The sequence below is a fragment of the Limanda limanda genome, chromosome 4, assembly GCF_963576545.1.
Source record: "Limanda limanda chromosome 4, fLimLim1.1, whole genome shotgun sequence".
In the NCBI taxonomy this organism is placed as follows: Eukaryota; Metazoa; Chordata; class Actinopteri; order Pleuronectiformes; family Pleuronectidae; genus Limanda; species Limanda limanda.
The window spans coordinates 3505939-3528044 of NC_083639.1; the positions used below are offsets into that span (position 1 = coordinate 3505939).

General features: G+C 42.7%; 1 protein-coding gene across 2 annotated transcripts in view; it reads right to left on the reverse strand.

The window, feature by feature from the left end:
• The window catches only part of tox2 (TOX high mobility group box family member 2), a 93994-nt gene that overhangs the window by 24539 nt on the left and 47349 nt on the right, over nt 1-22106 (reverse strand). For both annotated transcript variants that reach the window (XM_061070193.1, XM_061070192.1), the window contains exons 3-4: nt 18925-18984; nt 3409-3675 (exon numbers count right to left, since the gene is read on the reverse strand). In XM_061070193.1, the coding sequence (XP_060926176.1) occupies nt 3409-3675; nt 18925-18984 (327 nt within the window). The remainder of the gene's footprint in view (nt 1-3408; nt 3676-18924; nt 18985-22106) is intronic.

The window sequence follows — 22106 nt, forward strand, 5'->3', positions numbered from 1 at the left end:
AATTAAATAAAGGTAGAGTACAAGAAGTAAAAGTACACAATATGCAAAACTACCCATTTCGATGGCTGTTTATAATGTAAGTGTGAATTGAACCAGTGGTGTGCTCGTCACTTTAATGGATCAGCTGGTAAAGGTGGAACTCAACCAATTACTTTATATAGTGCTGGGTAGACTTTAATAATACATCATCATTTACATGAATATATGTCATATCTGAATGCAAAGTGACGAAAGCTATGGTGCATTAAAAAGTACAATATTTGCCTCTGACTAGTACCTGAACGTTTTATCTAATTATAGTACTTAAGTAAATACTTATTTACACTGCTAGTTTGTTCTTTTCCTTGAATTTGTAGGATTTTGTTAGAAAATCTTAATAAAATCTGTCTCATCCTACGTTTTTTTTCTGTTCTTTATTTCTCACTAAGTGGGAATCTTGATATTTTTTTATTAACAGCTTCCACAGTCGTTTCTCAGTGTCAGATCCACTGAAAGATCTCCGTCCAAACACCATTTAGTCCAGTGCTTCAACCTGTCACCTCAAACTAAACATACACCATCTACTCCAACATCTCTCTGAGAATCATCGACTGCCGCTGCGATACCACTCTCCTCTGAATCTTCTTCCCTTTTTTTGTGTGTGTTACATAATCGGCCTATTTATTTTTATGTTTATATTGTTGTACCTGCAGCGGAGCACTTTCAAACGTCCTCACGCTGGAATCGTGTAGGCACACATTTAAAAAACCAGAGGCTCTCAGGCTTTTGTGGAGACAGAATAACCTCATTTCACTCAACTGAATTATCTCTAAAATATCTAATAATGAAATCCAGGAGGTACAGAAAACTGCTGGTGTACTCTCATTTTGAATAAGAGTTACCTCTTTGCAATTTTGTCTTGCCTCCCCCACTCTCTCCCTCCTCCTCTCCCCATCTCTCTCTCTCTCTCCCTCCCTCCATCCTCCCTCTCTTCATCCAACTCTATTGCGCTCTTTTCATTGCCCAGCTCACGTATTGAATCTGCCTGATGAAAACAGATCTCACTGCAGCACCACAATAGAATGGCTGATGCAGGAAAGATGAACCCTAATGGATTTTTTTTTTTTTTTTTTCAATGTGCTCAAGATTGAATATAAGGCCTGACCTCCAGATGTAGTGGATCCATTTCAACAGCAGATATATTGTTTATAGTGAAGACACAGAAATACATAGACACACTTGGACACACACTTACAGTACAATGTCAACAGCAGCAGCAGCCGCAGCAGCAAAAGACCACTTCCATCTACATACTACGGCACTCACACTCTATCTTTTAACCAGCAAAACAGTCTCCATTTGGAATTAACCCTTGTTATTTATCTATAAATGTCAAGTGAGGTATTCAAAATGATAGCATCTCATGTTTGAACTGCAGAGTTTGCTTAATTACTTTGCTCAGCAGACTGTGTCAAGGTGAGGCACAGATTTAATAGACACTCCGCTCTCAGCACAAATGAACCTCTGCCACGGTTTGGTAGTTTCGCTGGGGAGACTATTTGATTTAGAAATTTCTGAGTTTGCTTTATATGCTGCTTTCGTTTTTCTTTTTTTTCGCAGTGGAGTCGAAGCACAGCGCTGAAAAAGAACCTCCTATATGGCCGAGCTGCTTTTCTCCCAGCCTGTTCCAAAACATTGAATTATCTCCAAATATCAAGATCTGCGAGGTTTACTTGCAAAACATCATTTTTAAAAGCTTTAATTTATTTCAACATGTTTGGTTTTGTGTCTCCGCCTCGATGTAAACACCGGCAGCTGCCAGTGTTTGCATCGTATCCTTTAAATGTATGTGGATCGTAGGCCAGCCGAACATTTCAAATCTCATGCATTTTTATCACACGACCTGCAGCATTCAATCTGTTAAAACCACCGACTCTGGTCCTCGGCAGCAGTAACAAATATCCTGAGTGCCGAGCGAAACACTGGCCAATCAACCACTGTCTCCACGGTAAAGGTCATGACCGAAATGTGAAATGAATATCAAGATAAATGACACATGAATCCAATATGTAGCCCGGTATATTCCAACATTATATATAATATATAGTATGTTATATTTCAGATGTTTATCAAGTTATATTTGGACTATTTGCTGACTGCTGTTGTTTGTCTTGATCTCTATAATAAATACAGCTTGACATTGAAATGCATCTATGTATTAAATGTATATGAATATATTCTATTTTCTTAAAGGGCGCTGCTGACTTGTTAATCCAGGATAAGACCTCAGACTAAAAAAAGGACAATATAAAACATAATATAATTTATTATTAACTGCATAGTGGTGATCTATAAAATTCCCAGAAAGGCGCCGCTGCGGAGCGAAGCCCGTTCTGTTTGTGTTTATGATATCAGTCGATAACAAGTAAAGTATGAAGCTGTGAAACACTGACCTTTAAACCCTAGAACACAAAAATCTTTGCATATGTTATGACCATTACTCGAGGGATCTCCCATATATACAAATCCTCCGCATCTGTGCATATTTCGAAGGGATATTAAATATATGACTGATGCAAATGTTAAATGAAAACTATTCAGTAAATAAAAAGTACATTATTTACATTTTACTTTCTCAGCAGGATCCAAAATAACAGCCATTGATTTAAACCCAGCTTAAATGCTAACCAACTGTATGACTGCTAACTAGAAGCGCTTTGCTTTTTTGCAGCCATTACATTATGTTCTCCTCACATACGCTGCACATACATCATTTGTTGTAATAGAAATCTCCTCCGTTTCCCGCAGTTCTCATGAATGCAATTATGGCTTGGAGATGCTAATTTGCGGAGGAGCAGGTCTGTGTGGAGCTGAGGGAGTAATCAGCGCGTATTCATGTTGGAAGGCTTGACGGACTGACTGATGCTCGCTGTCGAGGTAGATATGATGCTGATGGATTTGCCCACAATCCTTTTCTCCATGCATCACGGCTGACATGGGGACCAGTGAGAAAAATCATTCAGTTCCCCACTTAGCCAGCGTCTTCATTTCTCGATCTCTTTCTACGTGAAGCTCAGACGGTGAACTGGTTAGAAATCTGTGCTTTCTATAGGTTGCTATCTTAAAATTGCTGTTTTGGATTATCTGCAATGTCGAGGAAATGATTTTTAAAAGTCTATTTTATCCATTTGTTATTAGATATGTTTTCCCCCTAAATTGCAACCCAGTTTCTGCCTCATTGTTTGTGCTTGTAAAAAGTTTTTCCTCATGTCCTCTCGTATCTCAGATAGAAAAAGAGTGACTCCTTCAAAGTCTTAGAGGGGTTTAGTTTGAGCCCTAGTTTTTAGTTTGATCACAAGTTTTAATTTCTTGATTTCTGGTCCCACAGCGCCGCCATATAAACCGCTCAGTCCACAAAGCGCTACTCACCGAGGGCATTTGGCTGGAAACGAGGTGGCCGTCCTGCGCCAGCATGTTGGACATCATCAGCTCTGGGTAGGAATACGGGTTGATGAGCCCATTGTGTTGCAGCGAGTGGCAGAGGTAGCCTGTAGAGTCGTGCTCCATCAGGTGAAGAAGAGGGGGCTCGGGGTGGTTCGGTGGAGTGATGGGGGGGATCTCGTAGTCCTCGTCCCCGTTTCCGCCGCCGCCGCCACCACCTCCTCCCCCGCCACCGCCACTCTGACCTGAGTAGCTCTGAGAAGAGAAGAAAGTGAGAAAGGTTGGGTTAGATGAAGTTGTGTTTATAATTCGACGCACAGCTGATTTCTTTGTGGCTCTAGTCCAAATGGAAACATTGTTGGGAATAGTGCTGGTGCCAAGATCTATTCATTTCCTGCTTAGAGCAAACAGTTTAACTGGAGCACTTCCAGAGTACACAACTCCCAGTTGTATCGTTGGCATCACAGCACAAGAGCAAATACATAACAAAATATAGCTACTTGACAAAAAGTCAACGCCAGCCATATCGCAAAGTCAAAACATAATTTTTGCATCAAACATCCAATTAACAAACTTAAAATGAATTTGTCTTCTCCAATAATTGATAAAAATGTGATGTGTATTCTAACTTTTTGTATCGTCCCATCTGCTAACATGAAGGAGGCGGGGTTTAAGACGTCAACTGCAGCCGACCACCAGGGGGCAATCCGTTGTCCTCCATCTTTGTATACAATCTATGGATGAACATATAAGGGGACATGGATGATTTTGTACAGTTTTTATTTAACGGGAATTTAAATTGGTAACAAGAACTTGTCCAGATATTAAACCATTAAGAAAGATACTTGATGTCTGTTGTTGAATAGTGCTGAGTCTTTCTCGGTGCTCATCCTGTTTTGTGTATCCTGTTGTGTATATTGTTTATTTAACGGCAGCAAAGCAGCTGAAAGCTCTTTGGCTAGAAACTGTCGACAGTTAAATCACTGCCAGGAACCAACAAACTGTTCCTCTGCACTGAGCTCCGTTAAAAGTTACCTGTCATTGTTGAAACAGAACGACAAACGTTTGAAATGGATCAGTGTTAAAGCCACGCTGTAAGTGCAATGATACACTTTGACTCTGTTTTATGTTGTGTCGTTTGCTTCCATTATTTTCACATATCAGGACACCTTGTTGCTCCAGTGTTATATAAGACAGAATTGCACTCCAGGATCTCAACACGACAGCTGTACTAACTAATGTTTGCTTCATCTGATCAATAAGTAAAAGGCAAGATTTAGAAACGCTCAGATATCCTGACCTCCACTGCTTCGGGTTATCAGGAGCTGATTCATGAAACCTTCGGCACAAACAAACTTCCACAACACTCGACGTCAATATCATGTTACAAATCCACTGACAGGATTAATCCTTAAACAATAACTGTTCCGAGGTGAAAGACAGACGAGACGAGGAGTCATTTGTTTAACTGTGTTCGCATCAAGTCGTCTGAGGTTTCCAGTTTCCTGCCATTCTTCTTAAAGCTTTGTAATCTATTTAAATTCCGATCTGTCGTTTTGTTAGCCGATAGGTGTAATTTTCTTTCAAGTGTTCAACGTCTCATTTCGGAACAAAAACCTCGGTGTTCAGTGATCTGTAATGACGACGGGCGTCAAGCCTCTGCATTCGGCTGCTGCTACGCTAACACACTGAGTCCAATCAGATCGGAGTTCTGCACAGAAGAAAAGAAAAATAGCAGAGAAATCCAACGGGGGGAATGAAAAGCAATTTTGTCTGAGACGATCCAACTTGACTCCCATTGTAATGACTGAGTCAAATTAATCATCACAAATAATATTCTGGTGTCAGCCATTCAAGGGTTTTCTAATAGAAGTTTTATGATTCATGTCTTGCGGTATACATCAAACAGTCACTTCGGCAACATTTCTGAAATCAATTCAATATCATCTTTGTGTAGGCTGTCATCCTCAGCAGCCGAGTGGTCATTTATCTCTCAAACAGATACTTTTAGAAAATAAGGGGCGAGGGAAGATGGAGGAGAGGAGAGAGGATACAGGGCACATTTATTCTCCCTTGTTTCCCTCAGCCCTGTTGTACTATATATATGTTGGTGTAAAGATGTTTATTTGGGTAAATCAAAAGTTTGTTAATATTTCTATTCATAATAATCATCTTATCTTTACTAATTTGCAAGGCACTTCTCCAATTGTGAAAGTAAAAATACATAAAAACGATAAAAGTATGTTTTAAGCTCTGATTTGAAGGAAGCTACTCACTCACAGAGGAAGATTTTTTTAAACATAAATAAGCATTTTTCCGCTGCTTAAAATAAAAAACCTCCATCATCATTAGAAAACATTAGGCGGAATAAGCTTTTTGTTTGCATGTGGGTCACAGATTTGGGCCTTTATGTGCGTTGTAAATTACATTTTTTCAGCTTTCAGCCGTATTAAAACACGTCTTTTTAAATGAAGATCAATCACAGGCTGTAAATTACATTCAGCTTCAATTCCTGCAGCACTGTCTTTAATTCAACCCCAAAAGAGGACGTTAGCCATGTTTTATTGTGAAGCAAGAATGCAGACACAGACTCAGCATTAACGCCACACTTTCATCTTCCTACACATAACAGCAAATAAAAAAAACAACAGACGTGCGATCGCCTGAGTTTGATCCACTATGTCCTGATTTCGCCCTCGGAGTCGGTTGACATAAATCTTCTGGACTCTGTTTTGAAGACAGATGTTTTTTTGTGTAAACCTGTGGGGATCCGTGTTATTGTTTGGTCTAATGGAGAAGAAAACGAACATTTCCTGAGATTCAATTTCCCTCATAATTGTTGGAAGGAAACTAAATTGTCTGCTGTAAACACTGGAGCCATTGTGCGAGGCCAAGCCCAGCACCCCCCCAACCCCCACCCCCCCTTGCGTGTCCCTTGTATCCCTGTGCGTCGCTGTCATATCGTGGCGGCTGCGGGTGACCACTGTGTGATCTAAATCCTGCCACACTTAGTCATCTCTCCAGCATGTTCATCAAACCCTTTTTTTTCGTTTGCTCGGTTTATAAATATATATCCAAGCTACAGAAACATTTTCTCTGTGTCGTCCGTCGCTTGTGATGGCGCGGAGGGGACGAGAGCTGAGTGTGAGTCATGTGTTAGATTGCTGTGAAGGCTCATCCAGTGCCCTTGATGATAAAATGTAAATACCAAGGACGTTCCCAGTTGGATTGTGGCAAGATAAATTATTCATACGCCTCTTTTCGGAATGAGATTGCATGTACAGAACCACATGTACACTCCAGCTAATGTATACTCTTTCCTCCTTTAAAAGTGAAATCCAAACAAAGACAATGTATTTGATGGATTGTACGGACCAGCGTGTGTCCTAGTATGGAATTGGCTTTTCAAACAAAAGCCTGCTCTTCTTGCTTTTCTTTTCTTTCCTTTTTTTTCTTCTCCTATGAGGTTCTCGTCATTGGTTTACTCGCAACAGTCAAGGCAACACTCCCACCGAAAGCTGCGTGACACAGATTCTATTTTCTCACTGAAAAATCCTTTATTTTCCCTCCTCTGATCAATAGCGCACACTATAGGGAACATTATTTCCAATACGCAGTATGCTCGGTCTGCACGGCGAGCCAAACACAATCTGTAACATTTTAATTAAGAGACAGATCTCCCCACTGTAAGTGTTACATACCAGCACACCTTTCATTTGAAAGAAACAGATGAATAGACAGTTGGTCTGGGACTGAGAGAGAAAATCACATTGATTGGGGAGCTTTCCAGCGTGTTTTTTATTTTTTATTTGGCACAGATCTCCGCCTCCCTCTGTAACACTGCCTGAGCATCCGAGGCCTTCTGGAGCCGATAACGACTGTGGCTAATGGCTCATTATCTGTACATTCTTCTTCTTATTAGAATATTGTGATGCCTGGAGAAATCTGGCGTCAGGACTTAACCCAATTTATAAGAAATTTCATATTATTCATTCTATAAATGGCTTGGCTGCCAAATATCATTTGCAATAATCCGGTTTAGTGTTATTTCCCTTTTAGCATTTGTAAAACACGGTGGGATTCTTGCCATATTGTTGTAATTAGAACTGAATCGACCTCTAAAGAATGAATTATTGATTATCGATTAATGATTGTAGGGATTATTCAACCACATTTTCTGCTTCCATTATTCTAAATGTGAGGAGGTTCTGCTTTTATAATCACTGTATATTGAATATTTTGAGAGATGTTAGTGTCGTTTGTTGGACTAAACGATAAATAGAATTTTCTATCAGTTTGGCGTATTGGAATTAAACGTTATTTCACACTTCTCCGACATTTTACGGACTAAACAGTTCATTGATTTGCAGATGAATGAACAATTAACTGCAGCTCTTTTTTTGCTGCTTTCTTAGTTTATTACCATCAAAGGGACTTCATTTGACAAACATCATTTTGACAGGTGGCCCACACACACACACTCACACACACACGCACAAACACACACACAGACACACACGAACATTTCCTCCTACAAATAATCGTGCGTGACATCACGTAGCACATGCCACGTGCTCCTTCGCCACGCAGACTCAGACTCCAGTTTGGATTCTCCCCAAGTCAGCGTTTGTTTTCGGAGGAGAGGGCGGGGCCGACAGCTCCGAGACACACGATGACAGATCTGCCTTACTCCTAATGTGCACTTATCTGCCTATTGGAGAGCTTTGTCACAGTGGTGATTTATGCTTCGAGTCCAACACACACACACACACACACACACACACACACATTACCACTTCCATCACCTCCAACACTCCTGGTTCCAACACCTTCCTGTGTGTTGCTCCGAACACACAGACGAAGTTGGGCCGTGTTATCTCTCCTTTCCACGCAGTCCGGGTTTGCAAAGAGAACGTGGAGAATTTGAGAGACTCATCTATTTTCATTCACTCCGCAATCGTTTCTCCCAGAGGAAGATGATACTGTATATTTATGAATGATCCTTTTTACCAGTGTACACACACAGCTCTTGTTTTAACGTAACAGCGGAGGCAAACAGTGCCTGTCAGACTCCACAGATCTCTCACTAATCTGAACAGCATGAGCCGGGCTGCTATTTCTGTTTATTGGAGTGTTTGTTTTTGGTACTCCTCCTTTTTCTTCCTCCCTTTCCTCTTTCTCTCTCTCTCTCTCTCTCTCTCCATCAATCCATCTCTTTCCATCAGCCCGGGCTTAATTAAAGCCATACCCGTTCTTCTGCTACAATATCATGTCAGAGGGTATCAACACACCACAAAGCCTTCAGCCCCAAAGAGAGGGGAGGGGGGCCGGAGGGGGGTTGGAGATCCAGTTACAGCCACCCTACATCTCCTCTCTCCTCTCTCCTCTTCCTCCCCTGGCTGACCCAAACCCGGCCCTGGCCTGTACCTTCACAGTGCCCATGCAGTTCTGGTCCCTGCTACACATCGCCCCTCCACCCCTCCACCCCCTGCCCACCCATCCCTCTGTCATCTCATCCCTCTGTAAAACAGCCCAGCTGCATTATTTATCCGTCACTATGTTACTGTTTGGAAATCATGAAAGTGGGGGGGGGGGGATTGGGGGGAGCTGAATGAATGGTATGGGAGGGTTGGAAGAGAGAGAGGTGGCAGGGGGGGAGAGAGAGAGAGAGAGAGAGAGAGAGAGAGAGAGAGAGAGAGAGAGAGAGAGAGAGCAGGGGAGGAAGCAAAGGGGTGAGATGGATGGAAATTATTGTCAAAGACACTTTTTCTTTTTTTCTCGAGGGGAATAAAATCCAGCTGCTATCTCTCCAGCACCGGCCACAGCCATGGGAGGAGAAATGATTCTGCTCTGTGACGAAGATGCTTTTTATATTTGTCATTAAAAAGAAGGCAAATATGGAGAGAATAATGAACATGAGCCCCAACTGTCCAAAGTCCAAAGACACAAACGGTCCCTTTGACCCGAGACACCGAGCTGATTACTAACTAACCTCCCATTGACTGAAAACAGCCTTTCTAATTGGGTATATTTCCCCCCTTTTCTTTCATGTTTCCTTCCCTTCCTCTCCCCCGTGTATCCCGTTCCCTCCGCTCGTCTCACTTGTCAGTCAAGGTCAGGGGGTCATCCTCATCTGATCGCGTGTCAGAGCAGATTAGAATCAGCGCTTTTGTGCCATGTCATATTTCATTATGCATTTGACTCATCTCGCAGGTCAATGGGTCAGTGTGATTTGATTGGATGACAGAAATGATATAATTTGTGTTTAACCCTAGGCTGTATGAGGCTCTGAGTGGCGTACTAATGCATTTTGCAAAGACGGGGCAGGCCCTCTCCACAAGCGACTAATTTGAAGTGGCACACCACAGAGTTGAAGGAGAGCCAGAGCTATTGCACAACATGCCGAGGTTATAAGGGAGGCTTTATCAAATAATAAACACAACCTCCCTTGTGCCTCCATTTCTGTCTGTCTCTCGCACGCTTTCGCTGCACTCTGCAAACTGATGCAAGTACCCAGGCATTAAACGCCTCTCCTGCGTACAACACATTACTTTTACCCTCCAATTTTTCTTTCTTTAACAATTTGATTCCCTGGAAATGTGTCACAGATCCTCCTCTCTCTTGTTTTTCTATTTCTCTCTCTCCGTGTGTGTGTGTCTCTCTGTTTCTTTCTCGCTGTCTAATAGCACTTGATTTTGGCTAGAGAGGAAGCTAATGGAGAAGCGCTGTCAGCAGCAAAAACAACAACAACCACATTGTTATTGTGGAACATTTATGTGGGACAAAACATCTAAATAGACCCAGAGTGAAAATAGAAACCGAAAAAACAACTGGGTTAATATTTTAAAAGTGGAATAACAACAGGTTTTTATTCTTTCATAAACAGTCAACTATTGATATTATATTCTCTGCTGGTTTGCACCGTTTATGCACAGGAGGAGGGCGGACCTTTACGGCACTAATGATATGCAGATGCTGCCCAGTGTCGGTGAAAATTCAACTGCGATCTCCACTGATGCGGTCGGAAAACAAACCACGGGTGCACAAGATAGCTCAGGTTTCCCAATAGTCATCCCGAGTGATTGTGATGGTTGTGTTGATACTGGGGCGTGAGGGTGGATGGCGTAGATAAAATGGAGAGAAAGGAGCAGAGAAGAAGGCGGGGGTGGGGGGGTGGGAGAGATGACTCCAACGTTTCAAATGAGGACCATAATCAAACTTATTGCCTGACAGGATGAATCGAGGATTACAACGTTCCAGTGGCAGACATACAGTGTGATTCCCAGTCGCCTCTGTCTCTTCTGCTCAGTGCGGCCATGTCTCCTGGAGAGGGGGGGGGGGGCCTTGTAGCTCGGCTCACCAGCGCACCACTGTCTGTTCTGCGCGGCTTAACAACGAGCCACCGCTACTGCTGACATGACAAAAAAAAAAAAAGCTGCCCAGAGATTCGACAAGGCCCGAAAAAAAAGAGCTGCCCGTCAACTGTTTTTTTTAAATTTTCCGTGACTCTTCAGTTATCTATACTTTTCCTTCAGTCACTGTCAAAATCGTTATTAGCATGCGGGACAATGGTGCTTCTGTGTCTGAATGACAAAAAACTAATTATTGTTATAAGAACAAGTAAATGGACAAAAAGAAGCAGCACAATAAAGGGCTGGTGGATCTGTACCGACTGACTCTCACAACGTTGACAATAACAAAAGGAGCGCTGATGGCGCAGTCATTCAAACAAACGTGCATTATTCTGAGAATTGTTAGGATCCTGTCACCCACAAATAACTCTGCTCTACACCCGGGGAAGGAGGGTGTGAAGTGCACGTGGCTGGGGAGAGTGCATGTACATCTGTGTGCCAGTGTGTGTGTGCATCGTTTAATGTGTTGGCTAAATGTTCACAAAGCTGTGAGTGTGAGTGTTATACCTATTGAAACCTTCACTGCACATCTTTGCGTACGTCGGATTTTCTTTTAAAAACAAAAAACAACTTTAAGAGACTGTCTGTTCTCTCTAAGTGTGTGTATGTGTGTGTGTGTGTGTGTGTGTGTGTGTGTGTGTGTGTGTGTGTGTGTGTGTGTGTGTGTGTGTGTGTGTGTGTGTGTGTGAGTGTGTGTGTGTGTGTGTGTGTGCAGTGTCAGTGAGTTCTTAAGTGTCTCCCCTCCCTGGTTCGGAGTCAATGAGGCTGTGCATTGGAGGCTGGCACAGCTGGTGGGAGCAGGAGACTAACATCTGGACCCTCGTACTCCCGGTGCCATTGTTAATAAGAGGCGGGTGGAGAATGGAGGGGAGTGGAGGAGACAGCTCTCCAGCCTCAATGAACCCCCCTGTCTCTCACTAGAGCTCTGAACTGCAGCTAACGCTTGATGCAATACAGAGAGTGTCCACAGGGCGGGCTCCACCATTGCAGTATATCTACAACTATGACTGAGTGACATCCCAACAAGTGCAGGGAAATGGGCAACAGTTATTTTTAGCAGTGGTAGGAACGTTGGTCTGTCAATCAAACTATTTGAAAGACTTTATTGACGTCCTATGAATTAGCTCAACGTTGACTCCTTGACTCTTGGTGCGGACAATTAGTATCATGTATGTTTTCTAAATGGTTTTGTACTTTCATTTGACCCAATGTCTTCAATATGAACGATATTCCCATGAGGCTCATTTATGTTCGACGTCAGATATGGAAATGGGCGGAGCCTTCTGTCCGTACTCTGAGTTAGCTTTGTCAGTATTTCTGCCCTTCTTCCGAAAGCTTAAACTACGGACGAAAGGGACGACATCGGGGCGGCACCACAGGAAATCGTGAAGGGCAGTGTAGCTAATACTTTGAGCGACACGACTATGATACAAAAGGAAAAAGAAATTTCCATTTCCATGCCTTTTTCTTAACATGATCACAATTCCTCCCCCATCTGCTGGTGCTGCCTTCTATTGAATGTATTGCTGAACAGCCAACAACGTCAAGGACGCATGCAATATGTGGGTAGTGACGGTTAGATCGTTTGAAACGAACATAATAATTATTTTCATATACAATTGTAGCACAAGTGAGCCTTTTACTTTTGTTAATTCAAATCCAACTCCCTGATAGGTGGCTTCATCTGCATCGAGGGGCAAGTAAGGCACAGGCAGCCCTGAAAAAATTAAATCCACTTGTCTATTTCTAGTTCTGTATTGTCTAACCTGTATTCCTGGATGATAAAAAACAGCCACACGAAAGTATAATGTACAATTATACTGTAAAAGCAATTTGCTAAAGGCTTTGTACCAATATCTTAGCCATGCATCACTTTACCAGTTTAATAAGAAATATTATATCACCTCATTTCAACTTTCTCTGAGAAGAGGAAATAAGTCTACATGGATGATGTGGGCTTAGGGTTTTATACCTTGAAGACACTGCATCAATAATTAACCAAGTACTTTTGCTCGCGGATCTTAATTCAATGGATCATTTTCTTCTCTAATGACTCCTTTTCCCAGCTATGAAGGAAAACTTTTATTTTTGTAAAAGAACATCTCTGTGGCCGTGAGAAGGCTAAACAGAGACAGGCCATTTTGTTTCTCTTATATTGGTCTGGCATGGGATCTGGCACAAGAGCGAGTGTTTGGTCTCTCATCATTCTCTCCAGTGGGGTGAAAGGCCTAGACAAACACATTAAGGTTGCCATTAGTTTCATCTGATCACCTGGGGCAACAGGGGGATGGACAGCTTGGCAGCGAGAGGGCCTTACACAAATATACAGCTGTGCATTTATACGCGGTGCCATGTCAGATGAGTATTTCAAACAGAGGGCTTTTAAACGGGGGCGAGAGCAGGAGTAGAGTGAGGTGGGGGGGGGGGGTGGTTTCCAAATGACTGTAAAAAGGCCACAGGGAGAGAGAGCTTTCCATCTTTCTGCTGCCGCGACAAATATGCCTGCACATCTTTTTGCTTTGTCTCCGCACCCTGCTTCGTCAGCGAACGGCTATAGAAATATTTTGGCAGGCTGCTCTTTGTTTTCATTTTCACAAAAGATGGAGGGAGGGAACGAGCGCGGGAGAGAGGGACAGACGGGGAGAGAAACGGAGAAAGAGAGAGGGGAAGGGGCAGGTGGGGAGAGGCACTGGGGAAGGAAAGGTGAAGCGATATCAGAGGTTTGGTGGAGCAGTGGAGAAAAGGAGGATGACGAGAAGAGTGGTGGGAAAGAGCAGGGAATAGGTGAGGTGGAAGAAGAATTGGAGAAACCCTGGTGGGAAGAGGACAGGGGGACATGTAGGTGACACAAACCAGGTGAGGTGGCATGAAAAATGGAGCAGGCAAGGGATCGGGGTGACTAGTAGAGGGTGAGTCGAAAAGTGGGCATATCAATAGGAAGAGGGGGAGGAAGGTGGAAGTGTAGAGAGGGAGAAGACCCCAGCTCCAATCTAAACAGCGGGAGGAAGCTGTAAATCAGACTAATGCGGCTGAGTTGTAATTCAGACCAGCAGGGCCAGGGCGCTGGCGCTGGGACCCCGAACGACGGGAGTCCACAAAACGCCGCCGTAAGGCTTTAATCAGCGCACCGATCCAAAGATACTGTCTCCCCCAATCAGCAGGCTTCCTGTCAGTCACACACGGCTGAACCTGACCAATCACGCTCCTCCAAAGACCCAGACATGCTGGCTGGGCTTTGGGCCTCAGCCAAACAAGAGAATTACTCATCTAAACTGGAGAGGTGGAATGGGCCTTTTAATTCAGAGCGGAGTGGGAAGAGGTGATAGATTTGTCAAAGGTTGGACATAAAAGACGGCGGGATCGTGTTCTACAATGGTTCATCAGAAACACATGGGGGAGAGAGGAGAGAGACCAGGGAGGACGACTTCATCATGTTCATCAGACTGGAGTTCGTGGAAGTTTGGGATGTGATATCACATTTAAAAGACTTCATTATGAGATCACTCTGTCAATATGTCTCATAAACTAAATAATAACCACATCTGTTGGCTGCCATATGAAAAAAACAAAAACATTTTCCATTGATCTGTGATTTGTTACTGCTTCTCTGTGTCTCACAGATCTGCCACTGGCACGCAGACTCCTCCCTAATTACGATTACAACACCCAAGAGGAACCAGGCGTAATAATCCCCGCCAGCAACGACTTACAGCGTAATAACTGAGATGAGAAATGGCATCAAAACTTACCGTCAAAGCAGCGATTCTACTCGCAACATGTAAAACAGACAAACTTTCCGAACCACTCGTTACCAGACGCTGCCTTTTCTATACCTGCGATTTACTAAAAGGGGAAGGAGGGCAACGCATTAACTTAAAAGTGAGCGGAAAATGCAAATGCGGTCCACTTTATCGTCGGGCATTCAAACGGACCCTTTCAACTCGGCAATCCATAATATTTCAGCTTTGATGCTCGGGAAATGGCCGCGGCTCAGAGTTAACGCCGAGCTGGATTCTGGCCCCCCCCCCACTCGTGGTGAGACTGGTGTGACTGGCTGGGCTAAACACACACTGTGCATGTTAAAACCACATGCAGCGTCTTGGCAGCAAAGACGCTACAGCGGCAGCCAATCAATAAAACCTTGTTACGCTAATTGCAAGATCATAATCTCCGTTCCTACTTCTGCTGAATATCCAAACAGTCACTCCATTAGCCGAATTATTCCCCCGTGCAGTTTTCTCCATCTCTCTTTCCACCGACCCCCTTTTCCATTCCTTCCTCGTGTTCTTTTTTTTTTCCCTGTGACATATTTCTCTCAAACAGCAGTTCTGCTAAATGAATTCATAAGTCAGGGAGAGAGAGAGGGAGAGAGAGAGAGAGAGAGGGAGAGAGAGAGAGAGAGAGATCAAAGCAAAGCATTGTCAAGGAAAAGTGCTGATGAAGAATACTGTTTCCTTTGGTTTGCAGCAGGGCTATGAGAAGGCATCTCCTCATGCAGAGCACTATCTTTGATCGCATCGCTCTCCTCTGCTCTAAGTGTGTGCAAGAGAAATCCCACTTCAGGTGACGGTCGAATAAAAACCTTTATCATCAGGTGCTCTTCCACTTCTTCATTGTGGAGATTTGGTTCCAAGTGCGAGCACCTTGGAGTTGGGATACCGTTTTTCCTCATTGTTGCCACGATAATGGCAGACTAAGAGCATGTTGATGCCAAGACCGGGATCTGTGACCTTGTCATTAAATCACTAACACTTTGTCACTCCGCTGGGGGGGAGAGAGAGACCAGAGGAAACACCACAGAGAGCTGCGCAGGGTCAAACTATGATGCTCATGGGAACATCGATACGACAATGGCACTGACCCTGTTTCCTTGTGACTCATCACAGGCACAAACCCATCGGAGCATCTAAAGCTTCCCACCTTCAGAAGCAGTTACTAGGTCAGGGCCACGCTTATGTCGTATACGTGCATGTACCTTATGTAAATATATAAATAACAAAAAGTATTGATATAGGTGAGCCAGATTAAATAGAGCAATTACATGGAGGTGGAAGACATCTGAGCACTGAGAAAAAACCCTTTCCCACAGTGTGGAGGTGGAACCGCTGACCCAAATGCATTTAAATGCAATTGGGGTGTTTTTGACTCTCTCTCTCTATCTGAGTGTGTGTGTGTGTGTGTGTGTGTGTGTGTGTGTGTGTGTGTGTGTGTGTGTGTGTGTGTGAGTGTGTGTGTGTGTGTGTGTGTGTATAAACCAATTTACTGTCCCTTTATTTAATTTAGGTGTAACTCAAACCAAACACCCAATCCAATGAAACATGCTTTCTTGCACATGATATGTATTACATATATATTGCAATATTATGAAAGAAACGTCTCAACTTTACCTACTTGTCTGAAAAGGAAATTATTTGACACATGCTGATTGTTGCAGTTTGACGAGGCAATGAAGCGTGAATAAAGTAAAGCAATCAGTATGCATACTAAAAATGCAGAGAATGCTGTTGACGAACAGTATTCTCACTCAATGCAAAAGCAATGTAGGGGTGGCAAATAGCCGTGGCAGATTCCAAACCAGAATGGCACCACATAGAACGCATACCACCGCCAAGACCCACACAACTACATTTAAATTCACTAAATTCAGATCTATATTTGGATCGAAACCAAATTTCACACACATTGATCTGTCCCTTAAGCATGTCGGATTTTTTAAAGAATTATTTTCTTTGGAAGCATGAACATTTTGAGAAAATCTCGCAATGTCAAAGAAAGTGATAAAAGCATTGCTGGATGCACTACCTGCTCAATACTTTGATGGGTTTTTCCGTGAAACACTACCTCATCCTTCCACCAATTTGTTAATTTAATCCCTCCAGTAGTATTTTGATTAAAATCCTGTTAACTAACAGCCAGACACACAAAACCGACTATCCTTGGCAGAGGTATGGCAGTGAAACAGCTTCAGAAACATCTCAGATAAAAAAGAACTGAATATCCAGTGTCTTTGTGAAGTTTAATTAGCAGTTAGTTTGCCAGTTAATTAGACATGTGACGAGACCAGTTTTGCCTCTATAAAATGTTAAGTATGTTAATTTCTTGAAAGCAGAAACTGTTTTTACACTTTTGTTTTTATTATAGATATAGATTTAGTGGATATTAGTTTCACCACCAAACAAACAATAACATAACCGTCAAAAATAAAGCATTATTGCCACTTTGTGACATTTCCATTATCAACAAACAAAAAACAACTACAATTGGGATGTGGAATCTGCAGAGGAGACGCACAACATGGACTTTTTGCTTTATCTCCCATATTTTGTTGTAGTAGAATGTGTCCACCCTTAAGGCCCTCTCTGATTCCAGCTGTCAGAGGCGGGAGAGGCTAAACTTGGTGAAGCAGAGAATAGAGCACGGCACATGTCAAATATGAAGGCATCTTGAGTAAACAAAGTCTAACACAGAGCAAAGCAAAAATCCTCTCTCATCGCATCACAGTGTTTCATGCTATTTCCCACTCCCCGTCTCTCCTGCCTCCTTGATCCCTACCTTCCTCCCCACCTCGCTCTCTGTGTGCAACATTTGCAGTATTTTATCTGTCCCCCAGTTTAGTGGAAGAAAACGCTGTGCACATCAGCAGGACTTGAAATCAGTCAATCAGCACTGCGGTGAAAACTTCATGCGCTGAATACATGAGCAATAAAAAAGCTGTTGTTCTTCAAAAATGTTCAGACCGCAGAGTATCTGCATGTGACATCTGTCAGATAACAGTGCTGTCCTACTGCAAACCACTGTGTGACAGACATATTTGCTGTCAGAGATATGTGAATAAACGTTAGGAATCTTGTACACGCCGCAGCACAAGCAGCTCTGTGTCTCAGTCTGGGCCTCGAGCCACCGTCGAACAAACCAGAGCGTTGAGAAATAAAGCAAAAACAGCCAATGCAACAGAAACAGAAGTACTGTAGCCTATGGGTCGTTTCTAATAATTGCAATTGACAGGGACAAATTCCCTGCTCCCCTGTGTATGTCAGATGGGCTTATTCCCAAACTCCGCAAATCCCTCTGTCCAAACACAACCATATGGTCTCCCAGTTGTTCCCAACCAGCTGTGCTGCAGTGTATCTGCTGCGGCTGCCATGTTCTGTGGAAGAGCAGCGACTCCCCCTCCATTCAAACTTCATAAATCCTTTGTAATGAGGCCAAAACTCACTCAGAGCGCAGCAGCGTTTTCTGCTCAGCTTTAGAAGAGCGCAGGGTAAGTTTGCACGATTGGAATATAGCGAGAGTTTTAATTTCCCGATGGCGGAGTTAGCTTAATGTCAGATCAGAGGAACAAGGTCCAAGCACTTGTGGAATCAGTTTCTCTTTTTCTGGTGTAGGTGCTCTGACTTTCATTTACAAGGAATACATTTCACTATTTCATTTCTTCTTTGCCAACTTTTGATGACATGCTTCAGGAATAAATAATTTCTTTGTTATCAGATTTCTGAAATTTACTCGTTTTGCCAAAACTGAAAAAGGAGAATTAATTATTCCTGCGTGTGATGCATCATTAGTCTGTTTCCAGTTTAGTTAATGTGTTGAGATAATTCCTTTCTAGCCGGTGGCTTGAGAATGAGTGTCAATAATTATTTCAACTTGCTAGTTTTGTGTCTTCTTACATTGCATGTTTGGTCTTGAATTATATTTTAATTGGTATTAAAAGATCTTAAATTTGACTTTTTATAGCAAAAGACGCCCTGAAAAATGAACGTTTTTTCTTTCCATGGTCTTGGACAAGAAGAAATACATTTACACTGTGACCACCGCCGCTTATAATAACAAATCTGTGGAAAGACTTCATCAATCCAGCGCAAAACCCATTACATCTGTCAGTGTATAACATGGGTGAACTAATTAAAATATATGTGTATATATTCTGCTTTCAGCGGATGTCATGTAACTCTGTGGTGGTTTTCAGTAACAACAATTTGTCATCCAGCCTAACAAGCGTGGACGCTGGTGGAAGTAAAACGGCTCCACAGCAGCCATCACGGCAGGAACAGATGAAATAGCAGGTATTCCATTAGGGCCAATTTGAGCTCACCTGGTTTGGGGCGAGGAACTCATGGTTGTTCTCATTCATGTACATGTTGTCACCATCAAACTGCGGAGAGAAAGAGAGGGAAAGAGAGAAATGAGGAAACAGGGCGACACATCAGCAGCACGGACAGGAAACAGTGAGTGGAGATGGAGAAACAGCGTAACACAGCAGCCTAATGACTCCAAGTCCTCGGCTTAAAGACCTCGATGCTCTGGTGGATGTCAGTAATTAGAGTTCATTAGAGACACGTATAATTAGACCCTGTCAAAGCTTGTGTAACTCACACTCTTCACCTCAGCTTGCCTACAGCCGGAGATTGTGTGTGTGCGTGTGATAAACGTGCACACACTCACACTGGTGTCACAAGGGAAGGCACGCTTTATTTATATAGCACCATTCAGAAACAAGGCAATTCAGTGTGTTTTATGGAGGCATGGAAATACATTAAAAACAAGACATTAAGAAGACATTAAAATTTCATTTGAAAGACGATAAAAAATAGTCAGTTCAAAGTGCTTTACGGAGGCACAGAATAATTACAAATATTTAAAATAAGACATTAAGAAGCCATTAGAGTTGCACTTAGGAAACAATTAGAACAAACAAAAGCAAAAACAGAGCCTAAATAGTTAAAGAATAAAATTAGGCTGTGAGTAAACCACAGCAAACAATAGTGTGATTACATTTTTAGCTGGAAGCGTGTTCAACTGGTGGGTTAGACAGCCTCACCCAGTTCAGTTTGGAGTCCCTTAGTAAACCTGAGGGGAGTCCATGTTTCGTAATGTAAAGGTAGATTGGTAAGTTGACAATGGTGTAACACTGACATCTTCACACTTGTAGCAGATCCATTTCCATTGACAGATGCATGTAGACATGGCTCTATGAAATGTCATCTGGACAATGCTTTGGTTCAGACCGACATATCATGCATACTTTATGCAGACCCTCATAGAATATGAGACCCTCACAGTTCCTCTGCCTCTTGGGCTCTAGTAGATGCGGCCGAAGCTTAACTCTCGTAGGAGCATCTACCCCCTGACTTTATACCGGAAGCCCCTCCTACAAGAAATCAGACCAATTAGCAAATCTCTGCAAGATGTGAAATTAAAAACACGTATGTATCCATCAACATTTCACCTATAGTCAGTCACAGAAATATCCCTATACCATATTATATAGACACTTAAAACAGCATTTATTTGACAGCAGCTAAAACACCACCTCTGGACTGGCTGTCAGGTGGTACACTCCAGATTCACCCCTAAAAAAATAGAGTTGGAATCTCCCACTTCCCACTGGTACCAGGTAACCCTTCAAACAGGTGAAGAAGGGTCTTTGTACCCAAAGAACATTGAAATAAAACTGTGTCGTGAGTTTATTTCCAACTACTTGTTGTGGACTGTGTATATGTACAGTATAGCTAAATTAAATGGTTTACCTGTGTGAATGTGAGTGCTAGCTTAACATGCTACCATGGTGGCTAATGCTACAGCCATGCAAAGCTTATGGTAATGCTTATGATACTGAGGTGGTGCAACCAATGGTTTTAACAAACATGACAAATAACTGCATTAAAAGTAGAATTGTCCCTTGTTTTTTAATCTTAAGTGTTTGCTAACTTCAATAATACAGAAATTTCAACCGCAGAAATATTGTTTTTACAGAAAACAGTATAACCTGAAGCATGGCTGACTAATGAAAACTTTGACCCACCCTGCCGACCAGCTAATGAGTCAGAGACGACACTGACTCCAAGAGGTGAGGAAAACCTTTAGTGCTGTCCTTCTGTTACCAGAGAAACAAGGACGAGGCAACCCCGGTAATTCAGAGCTCAGACCCACCGACCTGAAGGAGCCCAAAGGGGAGTGAGGGCTCAAGGAAAGGTTACGGGTTGAGATCATAGGGGGAGGATGACCAAGACAAGGGACTGTGTATCCTTGAGCTAATGGTAAACGAGTGGGTAAAGATCATGTGTAAGTGGCGAGTGGCAAAGGGGAGATATTATACAGGGAGAGAGAAAAACAGAGAGCATGAATGAGAGAGAGATAAAGAAGAGGAGGGCTGAAGCAGCAGTAGTGGCAATGGAGTGCTTATTCTGGCTGTGGTGTGAATAACACCGGGGTCACAGCCAGAGGCCGCAGCTTGAAACACGAAAACACACACACACACACACACAGGCGGACACACTCACACATGCTCCCAAAGGCCTTCCCTGCCTCTCCGGCTGACATTATTTGGCACCAGCCATTTACGAGGAAACAAAACACACCTCGAGACAGCTCGTAGTGGCTGAGATAAATTACCGCTGCTACTGTAAGGTCAAGTAATGGGATGGATGCGAATACAGTAACCTGGGTTACTCAAGCTGTGGGCGGGGACCGAAAATAGGCCATATTTTTTTTCGGAACCATATTTCACCACATCTAATGAGCCGTAGCTTCCATGGACTAAATTTATGTACTCTATGCCCTTCAATGCGAAACCTTTCAGGCTTTTTTTTTATTGGATATTTGAATATTTTCCAGGTGAATTATAGGCAGATTCAAATTCAAAGCTATTTTCTTGCATTTGTGCTGGTGTCTTTACACATGACACTGTCAGTGCAGCAAACACACTACAACACAAAGCCAGCTCCTTGCATCATTATTCAATTCGAGGCCACAGTTCTAAGTTATCATTCAGCCTGTAATGGAACTGTTACTACTGGTGCAATGATTTCTCTCTGATAGCACTATTAGTTTGCAGGAAGAACAATCACTGTATTCTGCAATGAAAATGACATCACTTTCTTTATTGCTTTTGGAAATGATTTTACATTCTGTCCTAATCACATTGTGCTCGATGCGATGGTGTCTGGGAAAAAAGGTTATTTTCAAACCAGATCAGGATGAGCAAAGAGTGGGAAAAAAATATCCAGGGTGTCAAAGAGCAAAGAGAAATCTGTGATGGTGCTTGTGCTGCTCGACGGGAAAGAGTCACAGAGGGAAGGTTTATTAGAATAACAAACAGTATCCAAATCAAGGTGGTTAGAAACATGTCTGTTCAGCTAAAGATACAATAAATATGCTGAAGTGCAGAAAGAGGAGGAGACCTTGGTAAGAAATCTGCAAGACCTTAAATTAAAGCTCTACAAGGTTGTCTAGCTCTTAGAGTGAATTCACCACTTGTCAATCACAGTTTAACCA